The sequence below is a fragment of the Phyllobates terribilis genome, unplaced genomic scaffold (assembly GCF_046119375.1).
Source record: "Phyllobates terribilis strain yellow unplaced genomic scaffold, ASM4611937v1 Scaffold_5__5_contigs__length_657084704, whole genome shotgun sequence".
Classification (NCBI taxonomy): domain Eukaryota; kingdom Metazoa; phylum Chordata; class Amphibia; order Anura; family Dendrobatidae; genus Phyllobates; species Phyllobates terribilis.
The window spans coordinates 496364100-496386290 of NW_027362765.1; the positions used below are offsets into that span (position 1 = coordinate 496364100).

Sequence of the window (22191 nt, forward strand, 5' to 3'; positions counted from 1 at the left end):
GTCTGTCCCAACATGGATCTGCTGACACCAATCCTCCACCTGGCTTGCAGGGTCATTATCCTCTACTTGGTCTGGGGAGGTTAAGGACTCCGCCGTGTGAATAGAGTTATTATTTACAGTGTAAAGTTTGGCAACAGTGGCATAACGTGGTAATCTGACCTCGTTTTCCCCATAGTTGAGAAGACGGACGGGCACCCTCCCATTGCGTACATCTAGTACCCCCCTGGCAGTTAAGAGTGTAGGTCTGTGCTCTGAGCTAAGGGGTTGTACTACCGCCTGGTAGCTCTGTCCTTTAAGACCTATTGCTGCTCTACACCAGATAAGCATTTCACTCATTGGGGGAATCACAATGGGTATGGGGTCTGTTACCCGCACATTACCAATCTCACCACCGGTCAGCTTCACTTGCTGCTGGTACATCAGGGCTCGGATCTCCTTCTGGATCGCTCTCTTCTGCCCTGGTCTGGAAACGTCAGCGAGCTGTTGGAGTAAAAACACAACCTCCTCCAAACAGTTACCAACAATGTTAGTGCCTAGTACCACATTCAATCCATTTTCCTCATTGACAGTCTTCACTACAATGAGTCCCTGGTCCTTTAACTCCACTCTCCCCACTTTTACTGCTACATTCTTAACCCCAAGTAGGTCAAGAGGGAGGCCGTTAGAGGCATATACTGAAAAGTCTGGGTTTGGGGGTTGGAGACTGTCCATGGTCCAGTATTTGCTATAGAGGATATCAGGTATGATTGTTACCTGGGATCCGGTGTCCAGCAGGGCAGGTATCGCAATGCCGTCCAGTATGATGAATAGGAAAGGTCTTCCTCCCACGAACCTGCGGTGCCAGTCTGAGGGGCCTGCTGAGTCTATTCCTGGGTGCTGGCCCTCGGACCCAGGGTTTGCTTGTTTAAAGGACACTGGTGCACTGTGTGACCTGCCTTCTGGCAGCGGTGGCAGACGAACTCTTGGTGAGGATGGCGCTGGTTGTTGGTCCTCCCTGGGGGCGGCGTTGTCCTCCTCCGGGGTGGCGATGTCCTCCTCCGGGGTGGCGACGTCCTCCTTCTCCTCCGGTTCATCCAGTGGACATCCTCAGGGCAGTCGGCTAGCAGGATCTTTCCCTCTGTCTCGGGCTCCGTCCGTAGTTGCAGGGCACTCATCACTAGTGTTGAGCCACCCCCGTAGTGTTCGAGTTCGGTTCGGTTCGTCGAACACCCGTGTGTTCGCCGAACTGTTCGTCGAACAGTTCGCCGAACACCTTCGAACACCGTTAAAACCAATGGCAGGCAAACAAAAACACATAGAAACACATAGAAAACACCTTCAAAGGTGTCCAAAAGCTGACAAACTGCTCAGAAGACACAACTAACACATGGAAAAGTGACAAGTACATATAGTCATGCGAAAAGAAAAGAGGTGGAGGAGTAAAAGGAGGGGGAGACACAGATATAGGCATGTCATGCCCTTCTAAAATCCAAAAAGTGAGAAGCCGAGACGGCCAGTCCGCTCCTGCCCGTGCCACCTCCGTGTCGCCGGGTTTGTGCCAGAGCCGCGGTGAACCCTGACGGCCAGCCCCCCTCTCCCAATACTGGTGCCTGTCCGCTGGTGGGTCGAGAGAGCCCCCCTGTGGTGGAGGCAGCTCTAACCTTTTTAATTTAAATTGTCCCTCTAATTTGAATGAATACACTTTAAATCCATTTACAAGGATCTATTGGAGGGCAAGTCTCATGCCAGCAGCCGCGTAATTCCAGCTCCAGTAGCGTCCACTAAAGCTGCTGCAGTTAAAAAGCTTTTATAAGGATCGAGCTCGGCTGTCCACCGCAAGGCATCCTAGTGCCAGTCCCAGCCCCTATGCCTTGGGGTGCCTCCTGATGCTCTTCACTGAGTATCCCGTGGTCCCGAAGCATTTCCTTTGAAAAAATTAAGTGTCCAAACTACAGGTGGTGTAGCTTGCTTAACAGCCGGGATAATCCGCTGACTAGCAGACACTGCTACTAGGCACAAAGTATTTCCTGGGCTAGATGCAGTTAAAAATTTGTAAGTAGATACTCTCGTTGGATGCTGAGAAAGCATTCCATAGAGTCTCCTGGCACGCCATATATGATTCTCTTAAAAAGCTTGGGGTAGGGGTCTAGGGGACCCTTTTATAGCCAAAATCACGGCCCTGTATCACAATACGTCACCTAGGCTGAAGATAAATGGAACTGTAGCACCGAGGGCTCGGTTGCTACAGACGTATTGCACCTCACCCAGAGGTGTGATATCTCACTCTCAGATAAGGATGGAGTGTGGATCAGGACACGACACCTGCATGCATTACACCACATTGCCGTGGGGCAGGGCGACCAATATGCCCCTGAGATGGGCACGACAGTCCCTGTCCCTGGCTGGAGTGGGGGGAGGGAACACTGAGGAAGGGGAACCCTGCAGTGCAGGAGCAGGGAGGAAGCAGTTCCTGGGTGCATTGAGAAGGGAGTATAAAAGGTGGGCACCATCTTAGTTCAGTGCAGAGAAGTCTGAGCAGAAGTGGCAGGGAGCAGGGGCTCTGCATGAGCTCTGCTCCGGAGGCGGGCCTAGTAACAGAGGCCCAGGCCTGCAAGAGGGAGAAGGAAGGAAGAGGAGCGGAGAAGGCTCCAGGAACGAGGAATGAAGGGATCCCAGGGGTGCGGACGGGCGAGTCACCACCGCACGCCCGAATCCACCTGCGTGGAGGGGTCAGGCCAAAGGGGGAGACCGGTCCCCGAACTAGTGGAGGCAGGAAACGAACCTCACCTAGAAACCGGAGGCTCTGACATTTTATGTGGCGCAGCCCCTTGCTCCACCCGCTAGGAAGGCACCACATATGGTCAGGGAAACTGGCGCCAAGTTTACCAAGAGGAGGCCCGAGGCAGCCGGACAGAAGTGTTGGTAAGAAAGGCCAGACAAAGGACACACAAAGGGGGTCCTGTGAAGCGCTCCAAAGTTATCTGGGAGTTGTCTGAGCCCCTCACCTGGTGAGCACAGTACGACATGGGCAGCCGTTACCTGCAGACGTGGTCTGGATAATAAGAACTGTGAGTAAAGGCCCTGAACTGCATCACTGACTCCGTGTCGTTACTGCTGCTGCCCTGCACCATCACCCCCATCCTCCGCATACACTGCCCTGAGGCTATACTCCTCCCGTGGGGAGTTATGCTACGCTCTGCTGCACCCACAACACCAGCCTTAGAGGTCTGCCCTGTAGCGGCGGTTCACTCTGACCGCAATCCACGGGTGGCGTAGTCGGACATTTAAACATCAAAACCACATAAATAGTTCCGCCACTGGTTTGACCGCCCTGAGCCATGGAACCGGATCGCCGCCACGAAGACTACAACCACCAGCATCCACCAAAAAGGGTCCGGCTCCGGGTGTCCCAAGGCCCAGGGGGTGCGTCAGAACATTTTCATCACCTTTCACAATCACCAATGGGACAAGGCAGGGATGTCCTCTGTCCCCTCTCTTATACATCCTAGTGACGGAGCACCTGCTCTCATCAATTCGCCATAACCCCAATATTAGGTGGATTGAGGTGGGAGGCACCGAGTACAAGTGCTCTCTATTTGCTGATGATGTCCTAGTATATATCACTCAATCACATATATCCATCCCTGCTGTTATGGCTGAAATAGATCACTTTGTTACATGGTAAAATTTTAAAATCAATGCAGCGAAGTCTGAGGCCCTCGATGTCTCCCTCCCTAAATCCATATAGGATTCCATCCAGTCCAACTTTCCCTTTGCCTGGCCCTCACAGGGTATCAAATACTTAGGAATTCCTATTCATAGAGACCTCTCCCATCTATGTTATCTTAATTTTGGGCCCTTTATTGAACAATTCCATACAGACCACGGTTGGCAAGTTAGAACTGTAAGATTCACTACGTGAACCACTGGTGTTTTGTGGAAAAGCACATGTACACCGCGTTCCAAATTATTATGCAAAAAGTGTTTAGGAGTGATAAGGGAAGAATTTGTTTGTTTGTCAGTTAAACTCATTGATGGTGATGTGTGTCAGGGCTCTTTATATCACTGTAAGCAATTGCAGACACCTGTGCTAATTAGTTTGGCAGGTGTGTCCAATGAAAGGCAAGACTACTTAAGAAGGCTCTCTCACATTATTAAGCAGCCTACATTTTCTGCCAAAATGGGAAAGAAAAAGGATGTGTCGGCTGCTGAGAAGCAACAAATTGTGGAGTGTTTAGGTCAAGGCATGACTACAATCAACATTGTGCGATGATCAGGATGAAGTGTCTTGGCAATCAAGAAGTATGTAGCTGATTCACAGTACACACGTGTGCGTGCTGATAAGGGCAAATTGAGGACTCTTTCCTACAGGCAATTACGTCAGGTTGAAAGAGCAGCGGCAAAAAAGCCTTGTCATAGCAGCAGACAAGTTTTTGAAGCTGCTTGTGCCTCCAACGTCCCCCGAACAACAAGATGCAGGGTCCTTCAGAGGTTTGCAGCTGTGCATACGCCATCCTGTCGACCTCCTCTATCCACTTCACACAAGCAGAAACGGCTCCAGTGGGCCAAACATTACATGAAGACTGATTTCAAAACTGTTTTGTTCACGGATGAGTGCCGTGCAGCGCTCGATGGTCCAGATGAATGGAGTGGAGGATGGCTGGTTGATGGACACCCCACGCAAACACGGCTACAGCGCCAACAAGGAGGAGGTGGAGTAATGTTTTGGGCTGGAATCATGGGGAGAGAGATTGTCGGCCCCTTTAGGATCCCTTAAGGCGCTAAAGATGAACTCCATAATGTATGTGGATTTTCTGAAACAGCACTTCCTGCCATGGTTCAAGAAGAAGAACCGTGTATTTCACAGCAAGATCATTTTTCTGCATGATAATGCACCATCTCATGCTGCACATAAAACATCTGCATCTCTGGCTGATATGGGCATAAAAGGGGACAAACTTATGGTGTGACCCCCATGCTCCCCTGACCTCTACCCCATTCAGAACCTTTGGAGCATCATTAAAAGGAGTGTCTATGATGGCGGGAGGCAGTTCACATCTAAGCAACAGCTCTGGGAGGGTATTCTGTCCTCATGCAAAACAATTGAAGCAGAAACCATCCAAAACCTGACAAATTCAATGGACGAGAGAGTTCAGAAGCTCCTTTCGAACAAGGGGTCCTATGTGAAAATGTAACATCACCTAGAATAAAGTTTTGAGTTGAAAACTGTTTGATTTCAGTTTCTAACAACCTGCTAATGCTTATAATTTCAAAAATGACCATTTTTTTGGTCTTTATTAAAATGAAAAGGTTGATCGAAAAGTTTGGGGGATCTAAGAGTGTGGCAACCCAGTAGTCATGATTACTTCGAATTCTGACAATATGAGGGTCATGCTGCAGGTAGTGCAGCAAGAAGGCACTTATGTGTCTTGCGCATCTCGGAGCCCCAAAATTATTTTCCGGGCTAGATGCAGCTAAAAATTATTTTTAATTTTAAATCTGGTGAAGCTTATTATAGATGGCCTAATAGGATCAGTGCTGCACACTGCTACAAAGCCCAAATTATTTTCCAGTCAAGATACAGATAAACATGATTAGTAATTTGAAAGCTTAAAACGGTTGGTAGGGTGATTTTAACCAATCATCAAGCTTTTACTCTCCCCAGGATGACACAGGGGTAGAAAAGTCGTTTCGGATCCATGATTTGTTCATCTTTATGAACGTGAGTCTGTCTACATTATCAGTGGAGAGCCGCGTGCGCTTATCTGTCAGCACACCACCAGCAGCGCTGAACACACGTTCAGACAGAACGCTGGCTGCGGGGCATGACAAGATCTCCAAGGCGTAAGTGGCTAGCTCCGGCCATTTATCCAGATTGGAAGCCCAAAAAGAGCAAGGGTCCAGTGACACAGTCGTGGCTTCAATGTTTACTTGGAGATACTCCTGTACCATCGTCTCTAGGCGTTGACTATGTGTCAGACTTCTTGTCTCCTGTGGCCTTGCAAAGGATGGGCTAAAAAAGTGGTGAAATGATTCCGCAAAATTGATGTTACCAGCAGATACTGTGGTTCTGTTACGGTTTGAGTGCTGAACACTTGACGGTCCCACGGTTGGCAAGTTGGAACTGTGAGATTCACTACGTGCACCACTGGTATTTTGTGGAAAAGCACATGTAAGATTCTGCAACAGTCTCTGCTGATACTCCTGCATGCGTGCATCCCTTTCTATGGCAGGAATAATTTCTGCAAATTTACTTTTGTACCGGGGATCTAACAGTGTGGCAACCCAGTAGTCAGGATTATTTCTAATTCTCACAATTCGAGGGTCATTTTGCAGGTAGTGCAGCAAGAAGGCACTCATGTGTGTTGCGCATCCAGGAGCACCAAGTCCCTGTTGTGTTGGTGGCGAGGTAACAATCATGCTTCCTTCCTCTGTCCTCTCCCCCCAACCTCGCACAACAGAAATGTGATCAAGGTCTCCCTCATCTGATGAGTCTTCCATCAGTTCGTCCTCCACTTCTTCCTGGGCTCCTGCACCTTCCTCACTAGTTTGGCTGCTACCATGCGCCCTGGTAAAATCATCTCCCCCACCCTCACATGCCTGCCGCCTTGGTGCTGCCGACCGTCTGGACCTTGCAGATGTTAGCCCTTCCGCATACAACTCCTCCTCCTCTACTTCCTCCACCTCCTCTTGTGCCACCACCTGACTCCGAATTCTGTTTAACATGTGCTCCAGCATGTAAATCACCGGAATAGTCATGCTGATAATGGCATCGTCAGCACTAAACATCTTCGTCGCCATTTCAAAACTGTGCAGAAGGGTGCATAGGTCCCTGATCTGAGACCACTCCTCCAGCGTGATTTGCCCCACCTCTGAATCTCGTTGGCCCAGGCTATACGTCAGAACGTATTGCACCAGGGCTTGTCGGTGCTGCCACAGTCGCTGCAACATGTGCAGAGTTGAATTCCACCGGGTAGGCACATCGCATTTTAGCCGGTGAAGTGGCAGGCCCAACGACTTCTGTAGAGATGTAAGTCGCTGAGCTGCGGGATGCGAACGGCGGAAGTGAGCACACAGCGACCGTGCCCTCTGCAGAAGGCCATCTAGTCTGGGATAGTGGGCTAAAAATTGCTGGACAACCAGGTTCAACACGTGAGCCATACAAGGCACGTGTGTGACATTGCCCCGGCGAAGGGCCGCACCCAGGTTTGCAGCATTGTCGCACACGGCCTTCCCTGGTTTCAGGTCCAGTGGAGACAACCATTCATGAAATTGGTTCTCCAGAGCTGACCACAACTCCTCAGCTGTGTGACTCACATTTCCCAGACATTTCAATGTAAAAACCGCCTGATGACGTTGAGCCCTACTGCCAGCATAGTAAGGAGGTGTGCAGGATCCCTTCTGCGCAGTTAGAAAGCTTGTGGCATGACCAGACAGGCTTTGGGTGCAGGTGGAAGACCGAGAGGAGGTTGAGGAGGCAGAAGCAGTGGAGGAACTTTGACATAAAGAGGATTGACGCACAACTCGTGGGGACGGCAAGACTTGGACAGCAGCCCCTTGTCCTGCTGTCACCATAGTTACCCAGTGCCCAGTCAGCGACATGTAACGCCCCTGTCCATGCCTACTCGTCCAAGTGTCTGTGGTGAAATGCACCCTGTCACACACAGAGTTTCTCAAAGAAGCGGTGATGTTGTGTGCGACATGCTGGTGGAGCGCAGGCACACCTTTCTTTGAGAAGTAGTGCCGACTGGGCATCTGGTACTGGGGCACTGCGACGGACATAAGGTCTCGAAAATCCTCTGTGTCCACCAGGCGGAAAGGCAGCATTTCTGTAGCCAAGAGCTTGCAGATGGTGAAATTCAACCTCTTAGCTTTCTCATGGCTAGGAGGAAATGGTCTTTTACTTGTCCACATCTGAGGGACCGAGGGCTGGCTATTGTGCTTAGACGGGGTTGATAAGGGTGTCCCCGGCAAACTGCCGGTCTGTGAGGAAGATGCAGGCGGACATGTTAGGTTGCCTTGATCCAAAGGTGGTGCTATCGATGTCGGACAGCGCTCAAGACCAGCTGGTGTTACCACCTCCAAAGAAAATGATGACCTGCCAATCACGCTGGCTGTTGCGGGTAAAGAGGTGGCAGGTCTGCGCCCCAAAACAGGTGTGACTGCTGTCCCCCCAGTCACAGAGGATGAAGAGGCCGCGGATGCACAAGATATGGCAGACGGTGGTTGGCCCGGCCGGCTAGGCCGCATTGTAGCACACTGAGCTTCCCACTGCAACTTATGCTTCATGTCCATGTGCCGGTTCATGCATGAAGTACTCAAACTATGTATTTTTTGGCCTCTACTTAGCTTTTGCTGACAAATGTTACAGATAACACGAGTTGGGTCATCTTTATCGATCTGAAAAAATGCCCAGGCTATGCAAGGCTTAGCACCCATGCGACCTGAAGAGCCACCACGACTTGTGGTGAGAGGCAGAGTTGTGTTTGAGGATGCAGTTGTTGACGTGCTTCCAGTACTACGTCTCTGTCCAGGAAGGCTCAACCTGACCTCGTCGTCACTAGCATCTTCCTCCACCTCCTCTGCTGACCTCATCTCTTGGCTGACTGTGGGTTGACAGTAAGTGGGATCTCCGACCTCATCATCATCACCCTGTGCGTTATCACACCCATCGTCCTCAGAGCCAGCCTGTTCCTGCCCTGACAAAAAACTAAAGTTGTCGCTCCAATCAGGTATTTGAGTCTTATCATCATCTTCCTCATTGTCTCCACCAACAGGAGTTACAGTTTGGGAATGAGGGTCTACATTATGGTCAGAACCTTCTGCGTCTGGTCCTGGATCCGACTCATAAAGATTCTGGGCATCAGTGCAGATCATTTCCTCGTCTGGATTCACAGAAGCGCTGGAGTCGACCTCTGATTCCCAGGCTATAGTATGAGTAAACAGCTCTGCAGACTCAACCATCTGTTCTACCTCATACTCAGACGGGCAGCTGGAGATTTGGGAGCTGTGAGGAAGCAAGTGCGATTTGGGTGACACCTTTGAGGACTGGAGTATTTGTGATGTTGAAGTTGATGTGGAGGAGATCCCACTTAAAGGAGCACTTGATATCCGTTGAAGCACCTGCTGTTTTTGTGCCTCATCTGGAATTTGTAGCGATTGGCGTGGCCGTAAGAAAGGGATCTTATCACATTGTCCGCTAAAAGAAGTAGACATTTTAGTTTGGCTGGAAGATGGTCTTTCTTCTGCACCTACCCCACGGACACAACCTTTTTTCCCCTTCCCAACACGCCTATTCCCCTTTCCACCAGCAGCAGGCCTTTTTCCACTCATTTTGGTGGTTAACTAATTCACAACTCTGGAGTTGTTTGCACAAAAAAACAATGGATGGTAACCGAGCAGAGCTGAGTGGCCAAACTGTGGTATTAGGCCAAAACTATTGGCTGGGTTAGATGCAGAAAAAAATTATTTTTAATTTGCAACCTGATGGAGGTCAGTATAGATGGACTAATAGACCAAGTCCCACACACCGCTAGAAGCCCAAATATTTTTTCAGAGCTAGATGCAGAAAATTTTTTTATTCAATTTGCAACCTGATGGAGGTCAGTATAGATGGACTAATAGACCAAGTCCCACACACTGCTAGAAGCCCAAATATTTTTTCAGAGCTAGATGCAGAAAAAAATTATTTTTAATTTGCAACCTGATGGAGGTCAGTATAGATGGACTAATAGACCAAGTCCCACACACCGCTAGAAGCCCAAATATTTTTTCAGAGCTAGATGCAGAAAAAAATTATATTCAATTTGCAACCTGCTGGAGGTCAGTATAGAAGGACTAATAGAACAAGTCCCACACACTGCTAGAAGCCCAAATATTTTTTCAGAGCTAAATGAAGAAAAAAATTATTTTTAATTTGCAACCTGATGGAGGTCAGTATAGATGGACTAATAGACCAAGTCCCACACACTGCTAGAAGCCCAAATATTTTTTCAGAGCTAGATGCAGAAAAAAATTATTTTTAATTTGCAACCTGATGGAGGTCAGTATAGATGGACTAATAGAACAAGTCCCACACGCTGCTAGAAGCCCAAATATTTTTTCAGAGATAAATGAAGAAAAAAATTATTTTTAATTTGCAACCTGATGGAGGTCAGTATAGATGGACTAATAGACCAAGTCCCACACACTGCTAGAAGCCCAAATATTTTTTCAGAGCTAGATGCAGAAAAAAATTATTTTTAATTTGCAACCTGATGGAGGTCAGTATAGATGGACTAATAGAATGATGCTATGCCCAAAAGATTTTACTTCACTAGGTGCAGTAAAAAAATTGGTATTCTATACACAGGTGGTATATCTTGCAACACAGATAGGCTACTCCACTGACTAACACACTCTGCAATAGGCCAAAAAGGATTAGCTTTGCTAGATTCAGCCAAATGCTGTGAAAAAAACTTGCACAGCACTGGCACAGACCTGCCTGGCAAAAACTGATAGGAACTGATGTAACCTAGTCCTGAAAAGGACTCCAATTACAATTAGTCTTTACTCCCACAATCTATCTATTTAAGAGCACAGACCTGCTTGATAAAAGTCGTAGGAAATGCTGTAACCTAGTCCTTAAAAGGACTGCAATCACAACTATTCCCTACTCCCAAGCTATCTGTATATTTGTGCGAAAATTGGCTTGAAATTAACAAGGTATAGCGCACACAGCAACAGCGGTGCCGTCTAACACGCAGCTGCAGCAGTGAGAAAATGGTGGCGACGGGGAAAATGGCTTGGTCTTATAGGGCAAGGACATGTGACATACACTGCCAATCACACATGCCCTTGCTTGTGTGAAAAAAAGCACTTCGCTCCGTGTGTGCGCTGCTGATAGGCTGACAGATTGCACCTCCCCACTGCAAATGGGGGAAAGAGAAAAAAAAATGGAGATCTTCATTGTTCCTGCAGAGATCCATCCCCTGCCCCTCCCCCCGCCCCGCTGTACACTCAAACTGCGTATTAACATTAATTTTCATCATTACTGAGAAAAAATCCAGTTATGATTTTGGTGCATGAACAGTTATCGAACATAACCTCGAACAGCCGAATTTTTCTCAAATTGTTCGTGTTCGCCGACCGGCTCGAACACCGCCCAAAACAGCTCGAATTTGAGATTGGCGAACAGTTCGAGTAGAACAACGCTCATCTCTACTCATCACAGTGGCCAGGTTTTTGGTCAGCTGGCGCACTTCTGAGCGCAGACAGTCCAGCTCAGTAGGGGGCGCTGCCTGCACTTTGGCTTCAGCAGCCAGCGGGGAAAAGGTGGGTGCTGCTGGCGTTAGAGTGGCCCCACCCTGGGAACGCTGGATAGACGTATCTGCTGTCTCCAGGGGTTGCAGTCCTTTGATAGCCATGTCCTTAAGGGTGTCAAAGGTAGCATCTGGATGATCCAAGGACCACCAATGCACAGTCCTGCTCTCCGCTTGGGACCTCAGCCCCCGGACAAATTGTTCTTTTAGCATTTTACTCTCATTAGTTATGCTAATTGGACTAACCTGTTTTAGAGCTCGCAGGGCCCCTTGTAAACGGCAGGCATAGTCCCGAACGCTGTCCTCCGGTTTCTGAGAGCATTGGTAGAACCTCATCCGGAGGTCTGCCTCAGTGCGGTCCTCAAAGGCAGTCTGTAATTTTTCGAAAATTTCGGACACTGATTCCTGGTCTGCGGCCGACCAAGTCTCTCCTTCTCTCTCCGCAGCACCAGTCAATTGTCCCACTACTACTGCAGCTCTTTGTTTGCTCGTCATAGAATACATGTCCAGGATGCTGCATATTTTGCGCTTGAATCCAGACAGGGTGTCTGGCTTGCCGCTGTACTGGGGGAGCCACTTTGCTCCAGGCATGTATGGTAAAGTCAATGGTACGATAGGGGCTACAGGCCCTGGTGATGGAGCGGCTGCTCCGTCTTGCGCGGCGGCGGCCGCGGGTGCATCATCGGGGCTGTCAGCCTGGGCCGCGGCGTTGTGTTGTTGTGGCCTACCTTCCTTCTGTAGGCCGCAGCTCCGCAGGTGACGGTCTTCTGGTAGAACCTTGCGCCGCTTACGTTCCACGTCAGAGCATTCGCTGGGGCTTCCTGCCAGGACCTGACGTCAGTGCGTGGGGCGTGTCCTCAACTTCGCGCGCTTCCAGCGGTTACGCCCCTCTTCTTCCCGCGCGGCGACCGGAAAGATGGCGGCCAGTGGCGGGAAACTCCAGAAAATGGCGGGAAAAGCTTCACCACTGTGAGTTTTACAGTTTCTTAAGGCGCACAGTACCCGGTGGCAATGGGCACGCAATCCTGTTCGTGACGCCAGTTAGAGAGATGTGGCGCCCAGGGGATGGGGACTACTTGGCGCCCGAGCTTTAATTCCTGGTCTTGGGGGGGGATGTCGCGGTGGTCGGCTCCCGGGCCCGTACACTGGGGTCTCTCTTAAAAAAGGGGAAAATGAAATGTCAAAGTTTGTGACGCCACCTGTGGTGTCTGGTGAGGATCTCCAGCGCTGCGGTAGTCCACTGAGGCCGGTGTTACGGCAGCTTTGATGGTGTAGCTCCCCACAGGTGGAGCTAGGCCTCAGGGCAGCAATGTTTGACGAGGTGCACGATATGGCGGTGACCCAGCCAGGTCCAAGGAAGAACAGGGGACACACACACACGGTTTGCTTCTGTACCTTTTACTGGTGGGAATGCAGGTACTGTCCGGAGCACTGTAGGGTGAGGGGTGCACTGCAGGGCTCTCCCCAGTGAGCAGGTGTAGGGCCTCCTGTTTCTTCGCCGCTTAGTGTTAGTCTCTGGCCTGCCTGGAGCTAGGCCTAACTTAGTCTCTGTTCTGCACCGGCTGATCCTGTGGTAGGGCCTTCTGTTGGAGTACACACTCCCTGGTATATGGGGCCTCGGTAACTCCTGACCCTGGTATAACAGTCAGCGTTTGGTATTCCTGGAACCTGTAGTTCGCCAGGGGTTCTGGTTGTCTTCTGCTGGGTATAAAGAATCCCTGCAGACTCGGACACAGTGTCCGGGATATGGTTTCTGGGGTGAGCTGGTAACTCTCCTCTGCCCCCAATGCTACTCACTCCTCTAGCCTTCGGCCTACTAGGGCCCTCACTAGGCTATACACACTGGCAGTTAGGTGGCTGCCTCTTCTGCTGTTCTCTGAGCGTCAGCAACGCTCCTAGCTCACTTAACTTGAGCTGCTTGAGTCTGACTGAGCTCCACAGCAGACTGACCTGTTTCTCTGTGTCTCACTCTGCAGGAACTGGCTGTGGGCTGCAGACTGTTCTGTCTCCACTCTCTTCCTGAGGAGAACTCACTCACAGACTCTCTCCTTCTGTGTCTGAGCAGAAAACTGCTGAATCACTGTCTGGGCTGCCTAGTTCCACCATCCCTATTTATATCCCTATCAGGCTCCCTCTGGTGGTCTGAGGTGGAAGGTGGAGGTGTGTGTATGCTCTGAGGGCCTCTTGTGGAGAAAACCTGAAATGCACCCCTCCAGGATCTGTGGCTCCATGCACAGCAGGGCGTCACAGTGCCTCTTACTTAATGGTGCTGCAGCCTCTGTGGCCTTTCAGAAAATGTGTGTATTTACTGACAGACCATGTGACACTTAGACTGCACACAGGTGGACTTCCTTTCACTAAGCATGTGACGGAATTGCTTGCACCAGAAATTTGTAGTGGCTTCATAGAAAAAGGGGTGAATACATATGCACATGTCAATTTTTAGTTATTTGATCCCATAAATTTACTTTATGCCTATATTTTTCTTACTTCACCTCACCAACTTAGACCATATAAAGCTGATACATCACACACAAATCGGATTACAAAAATATTTCAACACAGGTTGTCATGTAACAAAATAGGTAAAAAACCAAGGGGTGAATACTTTCACAAGCCACTGCATGTGAGTAAAATAAGTTCTTTCTTGGGAATATCTATTTAAAATCCATTTGAACACATGAATATTATATCTACAGTACAGACCAAAAGTTTGGACACACCTTCTCATTTAAAGATTTTTCTGTATTTTCATGACTTTGAAAATTGTACATTCACACTGAAGGCATCAAAACTATGAATTAACACATGTGGAATTATATACTAAACAAAAAAGTGTGAAACAACTGAAAATATGTCTTATATTCTAGGTTCTTCAAAGTAGCCACCTTTTGCTTTGATGACTGCTTTGCACACTCTTGGCATTCTCTTGATGAGCTTCAAGAGGTAGTCACCGGAAATGGTTTTCACTTCACAGGTGCGCCCTGTCAGGTTTAATAAGTGGGATTTCTTGCCTTATAAATGGGGTTGGGACCATCAGTTGTGTTGTGCAGAAGTCAGGTGGATGCACAGCTGATAGTCCTACTGAATAGACTGTTAGCTGCTTTTTTCTTGCCATAATACAAATTCTAAGTAAAGAAAAACGAGTGGCCATCATTACTTTAAGAAATGAAGGTCAGTCAGTCCGAAAAATTGGGCAAACTTTTAAAGTGTCCCCAAGTGCAGTTGCAAAAACCATCAAGCGCAACAAAGAAACTGGCTCACATGAGGACCGCCCCAGGAAAGGAAGACCAAGAGTCACCTCTGCTTCTGAGGATAAGTTTATCTGAGTCACCAGCCTCAGAAATCGCAGGTTAACAGCAGCTCAGATTAGCGACCAGGTCAATGCCACACAGAGTTCTAGCAGCAGACACATCTTTACAGCAACTGTTAAGAGGAGACTTTGTGCAGCAGGCCTTCATGGTAAAATAGCTGCTAGGAAACCACTGCTAAGGACAGGCAACAAGCAGAAGAGACTTGTTTGGGCTAAAGAACACAAGGAATGGACATTAGACCAGTGGAAATCTGTGCTTTTGTCTGATGAGTCCAAATTTGAGATCTTTGGTTCCAACCATCGTGTCTTTGTGCGACGCAGAAAAGGTGAACGGATGGACTCTACATGCCTGGTTCCCACCGTGAAGCATGGATGAGGAGGTGTGATGGTGTGGGGGTGCTTTGCTGGTGACACTGTTGGGGATTTATTCAAAATTGAAGGCATACTGAACCAGCATGGCTACCACAGCATCTTGCAGCGGCATGCTATTCCATCCGGTTTGCGTTTAGTTGCACCATCATTTATTTTTCAACAGGACAATGACCCCAAACACACCTCCAGGCTGTGTAAGGGCTATTTGACCAAGAGGGAGAGTGATGGGGTGCTACGCCAGATGACCTGGCCTCCACAGTCACCAGATCTAAACCCAATCGAGATGGTTTGGGGTGAGCTGGACCGCAGAGTGAAGGCAAAAGGGCCAACAAGTGCTAAGCATCTCTAGGAACTCCTTCAAGATTGTTGGAAGACCATTTCCGGTGACTACCTCTTGAAGCTCATCAAGAGCATGCCAAGAGTGTGCAAAGCAGTCATCAAAGCAAAAGGTAACTACTTTGAAGAACCTAGAATATAACACATATTTTCAGTTGTTTCACACTTTTTTTGTTACGTATATAATTTCACATGTGTTAATTCATAGTTTTGATGCCTTCAGTGTGAATGTACAATTTTCATAGTCATGAAAATACAGAAAAATCTTTAAATGAGAAGGTGTGTCCAAACTTTTGGTCTGTACTGTATATAATTATATATTTTATAAATTATATTTATATTATATATATATAAGATCTAGTTGTGTTGTTGAAGGATTATAGCACATTAATAGTAAAAACCTTATAATCATCACTGGTTGCTCCTTCAGGTTGTCCAAATGTGGCGTAGTTAGCCCAGTTGTTATCTCCCTTTGGGTTGTTTATGTTATTTCCATTTTGACTGGACCAGCGATCTCCCACTGTACATTTACCATACATATTGTTTTCATGGACACTGGCCACCAACGTCCAACCTCCACCATCTGTAGTCATGTCACAGTAGGTCTGATACACCGTCCCAGCTTCAGTGGTCAACGTGTATATTCCATCTAGATGGCAATATAGTTGCAACATACATTATTTAATACACTATATTATAGGGTTATACATATCGGTATATATATATATACACTGCTCAAAAAAATAAAGGGAACACTCAAATAACACATCCTAGATCTGAATGAATGAAATATTCTCATTGAATACTTTGTTCTGTACAAAGTTGAATGTGCTGATAACAAAATCACACAAAAATCATCAATGGAAATCAAATTTATTAACCAATGGAGGCCTGGATTTGGAGTCACCCCCAAAATTAAAGTGGAAAAACATACTACAGGCTGATCCAACTTTGATGTTATGTCCTTAAAACAAGTCAAAATGAGGCTCAGTATTGTGTGTGGCCTCCACGTGCCTGTATATCCTCCCTACAACGCCTGGGCATGCTCCTGATGAGGTTGCGGATGGTCTCCTGTGGTATCTCCTCCCAGACCTGGACTAAAGCATCCGCCAACTCCTGGATATACTGTGGTACAACGTGACGTTGGTGGATGGAGCGAGACATGATGTCCCAGATGTGCTCAATCGGATTCAGGTTTGGGGATCTGGCAGGACAGTCCATAGCTTCAATGCCTTCATCTTGCAGGTACTGCTGACACACTCCAGCCACATGATGTCTGGCATTGTCCTGCATTAGGAGGAACCCAGGGCCAACCGCACCAGCATATGGTCTCACAAGGGGTCTGAGGATCTCATCTCGGTACCTAATGGCAGTCAGGCTACCTCTGGCGAGCACATGGAGGACTGTGCGGCCCTCAAAAGAAATGTCCCCCCACACCATTACTGACCCACTGCCAAACCGGTCATGCTGAAGGATGTTGCAGGCAGCAGATCGCTCTCCATGGTGTCTCCAGACTCTGTCACGTCTGTCACATGTGCTCAGTGTGAACCTGCTTTCATCTGTGAAGATCACAGGGTGCCAGTGGTGACTTTGCCAATCCTGGTGTTCTGTGGCAAATGCCAAGCATCCTGCACGGTGTTGGACTGTGAGAACAACCCCCATCTGTGGACGTCGGGCCCTCATACCACCCTCATGGAGTCGGTTTCTAACCGTTTGTACAGACGCATGCACATTTGTGGCCTGCTAGAGGTCATTTTGCAGGGCTCTGGCAGTGCTCCTCCTGTTCCTCCTTGCACAAAGGCGGAGGTAGCGGTACTGCTGCTGGGTTGTTGCCCTCCTACGGCCCCTTCCATGTCTCCTGGTGTGCTAGCCTGTCTCCTGGTAGCGCCTCCAGCCTCTGGACACTACTCTGACAGACACAGCAAACCTTCTTGCCACAGCTCGCATTGATATGCCATCCTGGATGAGCTGCACTACCTGAGCAACTTCTGTGGGTTGTAGAGTCCGTCTCATGCTACCACGAGTGTGAAAGCACAATCAACATTCAAAAGTGACCAAAACATCAGCCAGAAAGCATTGGTACTGAGATATGGTCTGTGGTCCCCACCTGAAGGACCACTCCTTTATTGAGGGTGTCTTGATAATTGCCAATAATTTCCATCTATTGTCTATTCCATTTGCACAACAGCATGTGAAATTGATTGTCAATCAGTGTTGCTTCCTAAGTGGACAGTTTAATTTCACAGAACTTTGATTTTTTTGGAGTTACTGTATATTCTGTTGTTTAAGTGTTCCCTTTATTTTTTTGAGCAGTGTATATATATATATACACACACATTTATTTATCAGCATACACATTACTTACATGCGAGTCTGTTTGTGTTATTACTAATGAAATCATTCATTTATCTCACCTTCAGCATATGTATATATATTCTTGATATCTTGGCAGCTCCTGGATCCAAAGTCTGATCCACCAATTGAATACCTAGCATTTGCTGTAGAATTATTTGTATTAATCTTATCCAAGCACGCCAAGAGAGACTGAATGTTTTCTTCAATCTCAGGAACAGATGTATTCTCTAAGGATAAAACAAAATATATAAATTATGCATTTAATACAGTATAGTTTAGAAACAATTACTCAATAACAAACATCTAAAGTAACTTATTCATAATTCCTTGGGGCATGAAGACCTTTACATACACGCTTTGTAATACTTTTTGTAGAAATACCATCTAAAGCAGGGGTCTCAAACACGCGGCCCCTCTGGCTGCTTCTTGCGGCCTGCAGGCACAGACCCCGTGACAATCACGGCTCTCTCCAGCAGCCACCGACATCAGCGCTGTAATGCAGTGTATTGCCGTGCAGAGACCGCGATCATTACTGGGTCTGTGCCTGCGGGCCACAGGTGTAGAAAGGATGCCGAGGGAACGGAGGACAGGTGAGAATTTTTTTTTTCTCTGTCATGTGAAATACAGCACAGGGGACCTGTGCTCAGTATGGGGGGGGGGGGCACTGTGCGCAGTATGGGGGGACGGGGACCCTGAGCGCAGTATGGGGGATGGGGACCCTGAGCGCAGTATGGGGGGACGGGGACCCTGAGTTCAGTATAGGGGGACGGGGACCCTGAGCGCAGTATAGGGGGACGGGGACCCTGAGCGCAAATTGGGGGGACGGGGACCCTGAGCGCAGTATGGGGGGACTGGGACCCTGAGCGCAGTATGGGGGGACGGGGACCCTGAGCGCATTATGGGGGGACGGGGACCCTGTGTGCAGTATGGGGGGACAGGGACCCTGTGTGCTGTATGGGGGGATGGGGACCCTGAGCGCGGTATGGGGGGGCGGGGACCCTGAGCGCAGTATGGGGGGACGGGGACCCTGTGCGCAGTATGGGGGGACGGGGACCCTGTGCACAGTATGGGGGGATGGGGACCCTGTGCTCAGTATGGGGAGATGGGGACCATGTGCGCAGTATGGGGGGACGGGGACCCTGTGTGCGGTATGGGGGGACGGGGACCCTGTGCGCAGTATGGGGGGACGGGGACCCTGTGTGCAGAATGGGGGGATGGGGACCCTATGCGCAGTATGTGGGGGACGGGGACCCTGTGCGCAGTATGGGGGGGACCCTGTGCACAGTATGGGGGACGGGCCCTGTGCGCAGTATGGGGGACGGGCCCTGTGCGCAGTATGGGGGATGGGCCCTGTGCGCAGTATGGGGGGGGGACCCTGTGCGCAGTATGGGGGGGGTGACCTTGTGCGCAGTATGGGGGGGAAATGTCAGCAAAATGAGGACCCGGATGGGGGACCATGTCTGCAATATGGGGACCATGTCTGCAATATGGGGGACCTGGATGGGGGACCATGTCTGCAATATGGGGGACCTGGATAGGAGACCATGTCTGCAATTTGGGGGACCTGGATGGGAGACCATGTCTGCAATATGGGGACCTGGATGGGAGACCATGTCTGCAATATGGGGGACCTGGATGGGAGACCATGTCTGCAATATGGGGGACCTGGATGGGAGACCATGTCTCCAATATGGGGACCATGTCTGCAATATGGGGAACCTGGATGGGGGACCATGTCTGCAATATGGGGGACCTGGATGGGAGACCATGTCTGCAATATGGGGGACCTTGAAAAAGGCAGGAGCACCGAAACGCGCGTCGGGGAGCCACACAGCGTGCAGCCTCTACATCCCACAAGGTAAATCATGTTTCTTTTTCTTTGCCTTTGATATGTTTCTTTTTTTGGGCTAATTATAGTGATGTCAGGGAGTTGGTGGAAGTGTAGGTTATGTGTGAGGCCCCACTTGTGGCCATATATACCACAGTATGATATCTTTCTCCAGCTCATATCTATACATATATGCAAACCCCTTATGGTTCCCTTATGTGATATAAAAGTAATTGAGGATAATGATATATAATGGATTTGGAATCTGCTCCCTGTGGTGACACCTGTTGTTTGTTCTTAATTATGTTTTAACTTTCTATGTGTGATTTTTTGTCATATGTCTTGCCACTGTAGTCCTGCATGACTATAAGGATTTTTCTAATAAAGTAATTTTCTATTTTTCAATATATTGGCCATATATTCGTAGTCTTCTTTGCTCAGGTATCTCGTTGAATATGGGGGACCTGGATGGGAGATCATGTCTGCAATATAGGGACCTGGATGGGAGACCATGTCTGCAATATGGGGGACCTAGATGGGAGACCATGTCTCCAATATGGGGGACCATGTCTGCAATATGGGGAACCTGGATGGGGGACCATGTCTGCAATATGGGAGACCTGGATGGGAGACCATGTCTGCAATATGGGGGACCATGTCTGCAATATGGGGAACCTGGATGGGAGACCATGTCTGCAATATGGGGGACCTGGATGGGAGACCATGTCTGCAATATGGGGACCATGTCTGCAATATGGGGACCATGTCTGCAATTTGGGGGACCTGGATGGGAGACCATGTCTGCAATATGGGGTACCATGTCTGCAATATGGGGGACCTGGATGGGAGACCATGTCTGCAATATGGGGGATCTGGATGGGAGACCATGTCTGCAATATGGGGGACCATGTCTGTAATATGGGGAACTTCCTGGATGGGGACCATGTCTGCAATATTGGGAACCTGGGTGGGAGACCATGTCTGCAATATGGGGGACCATGTCTGCAATATGGGGAACCTGGATGGGGGACCACGTCTGCAATATGGGGGACCTGGATGGGAGACCATGTCTGCAATATGGGGGACCTGGATGGGAGATCATGTCTGCAATATAGGGACCTGGATGGGAGACCATGTCTGCAATATGGGGGACCTAGATGGGAGACCATGTCTCCAATATGGGGGACCATGTCTGCAATATGGGGAACCTGGATGGGGGACCATGTCTGCAATATGGGGGACCTGGATGGGAGACCATGTCTGCAATATGGGGGACCATGTCCGCAATATGGGGAACCTGGATGGGAGACCATGTCTGCAATATGGGGGACCATGTCTGCAATATGGAGAACCTGGATGGGGGACCATGTCTGCAATATGGGGGACCTGGATGGGAGACTATGTCTGCAATATGGGGACCATAAAGAAAAAACTGAAAGTCTGACCTGAAACGTAAATTGATGTGCATGCAAATTGTAAATGCATGTTCACACAAGGCCACTAGACAGAGAAAAAACAAAAGCAAGCAAAATACCCAAATAACTGGAAGTAAATGGATAGATCGCACAGTGCAAAAATAATAAGAAATAATAAAGGGTATTTAGTAAACATAATTTTGATCAAAATAATGTAAAAGCTATCCCGCCACGTCAAGGCAACCCTTATGGGACAGTTCTAACTCTAATATTAAAAACCTTACCATTTGTCAAGTGACGTACATATGGATAAGGGCAGAGAGACTGGATCCCTAGTATAAGCATAAACCTGAGGCAGAATGAACCTTTCAGTTCAGACAAAGGGCGGCCACACCCTTTTATATGCAATATGGGGAACCTGGATGGGAGACCATGTATGCAATATGGGGTACCTGCATGGGAGACCATGTCTGCAATATGAAGGACCTGGATGGGAGACCATGTCTGTAATATGGGGACCTGGATGGGGGACCATGTCTGCAATATGGGGAACTTGGATGGGAGACCATGTCTGCAAGATGAGGACCAGTTCAAAGGGTGTAGAGAAAATAAAATGGTATCACTAAAAATGTCACTTTGTCATGCAAATAATGCGGCCCCCCAAATTAAATGTTTTTCCATGTGTGGCCCATATGCCCAGCTGAGTTTGATGACAAAATGTTAGTGCAGAATGGACCAGTGTAAAATGGAGCATTATTGTAAATATTATTTATGTGATCAATTATCTTTCCAAGTAATGTTGTGTATTTGAACACCAACGTTAATACATGTACTGATAAAATGTTAAAACACCATTTTTTTTTATTGCAGCGCTGGAGTGTTGCTACTAACGTAAGATCCCTGCACCCAATATTCCCGCGCCACCATCTTGTGACCCCAACTTCTAACTGACCGGAAGTCAAAGGTAACGGTCATAAGCTCTCAATACAAGTCTAGGATTGCCAGAATGAGGCTCTCATAGACTTGCATTGAAAGTGATCTCTGACTCACTCCAGCAAACATGGGAGCGATCCGGCATGTCACAAACTGCTGGAGACTGATGGCAGCAGGCAGATAACAGCAGAAGACGGCAGATGGTAAATATAAGACTAAGTGCAGGGGCCTTCCATTAGTAGCACCACTTCAGCACTGCAATAAAAAAAAAAGTTGGATTGGTGCCTTAAAGCCAATTTGAATTTTGAAAATATTATTTTATCTATTACTCTTATCGTAATTTACTTTTACAATAAACAA

At 48.4% G+C, this 22191-nt stretch overlaps 1 protein-coding gene across 2 annotated transcripts in view; it reads right to left on the bottom strand.

Moving 5' to 3' along the window:
• LOC141273547 (intelectin-1-like) overlaps nucleotides 1–22191 on the bottom strand; it is a 33388-nt gene that overhangs the window by 7485 nt on the left and 3712 nt on the right. For both annotated transcript variants that reach the window (XM_073685541.1, XM_073685542.1), the window contains exons 3-4: nucleotides 17715–17882; nucleotides 15702–15949 (exon numbers count right to left, since the gene is read on the bottom strand). In XM_073685541.1, the coding sequence (XP_073541642.1) occupies nucleotides 15702–15949; nucleotides 17715–17882 (416 nt within the window). The remainder of the gene's footprint in view (nucleotides 1–15701; nucleotides 15950–17714; nucleotides 17883–22191) is intronic.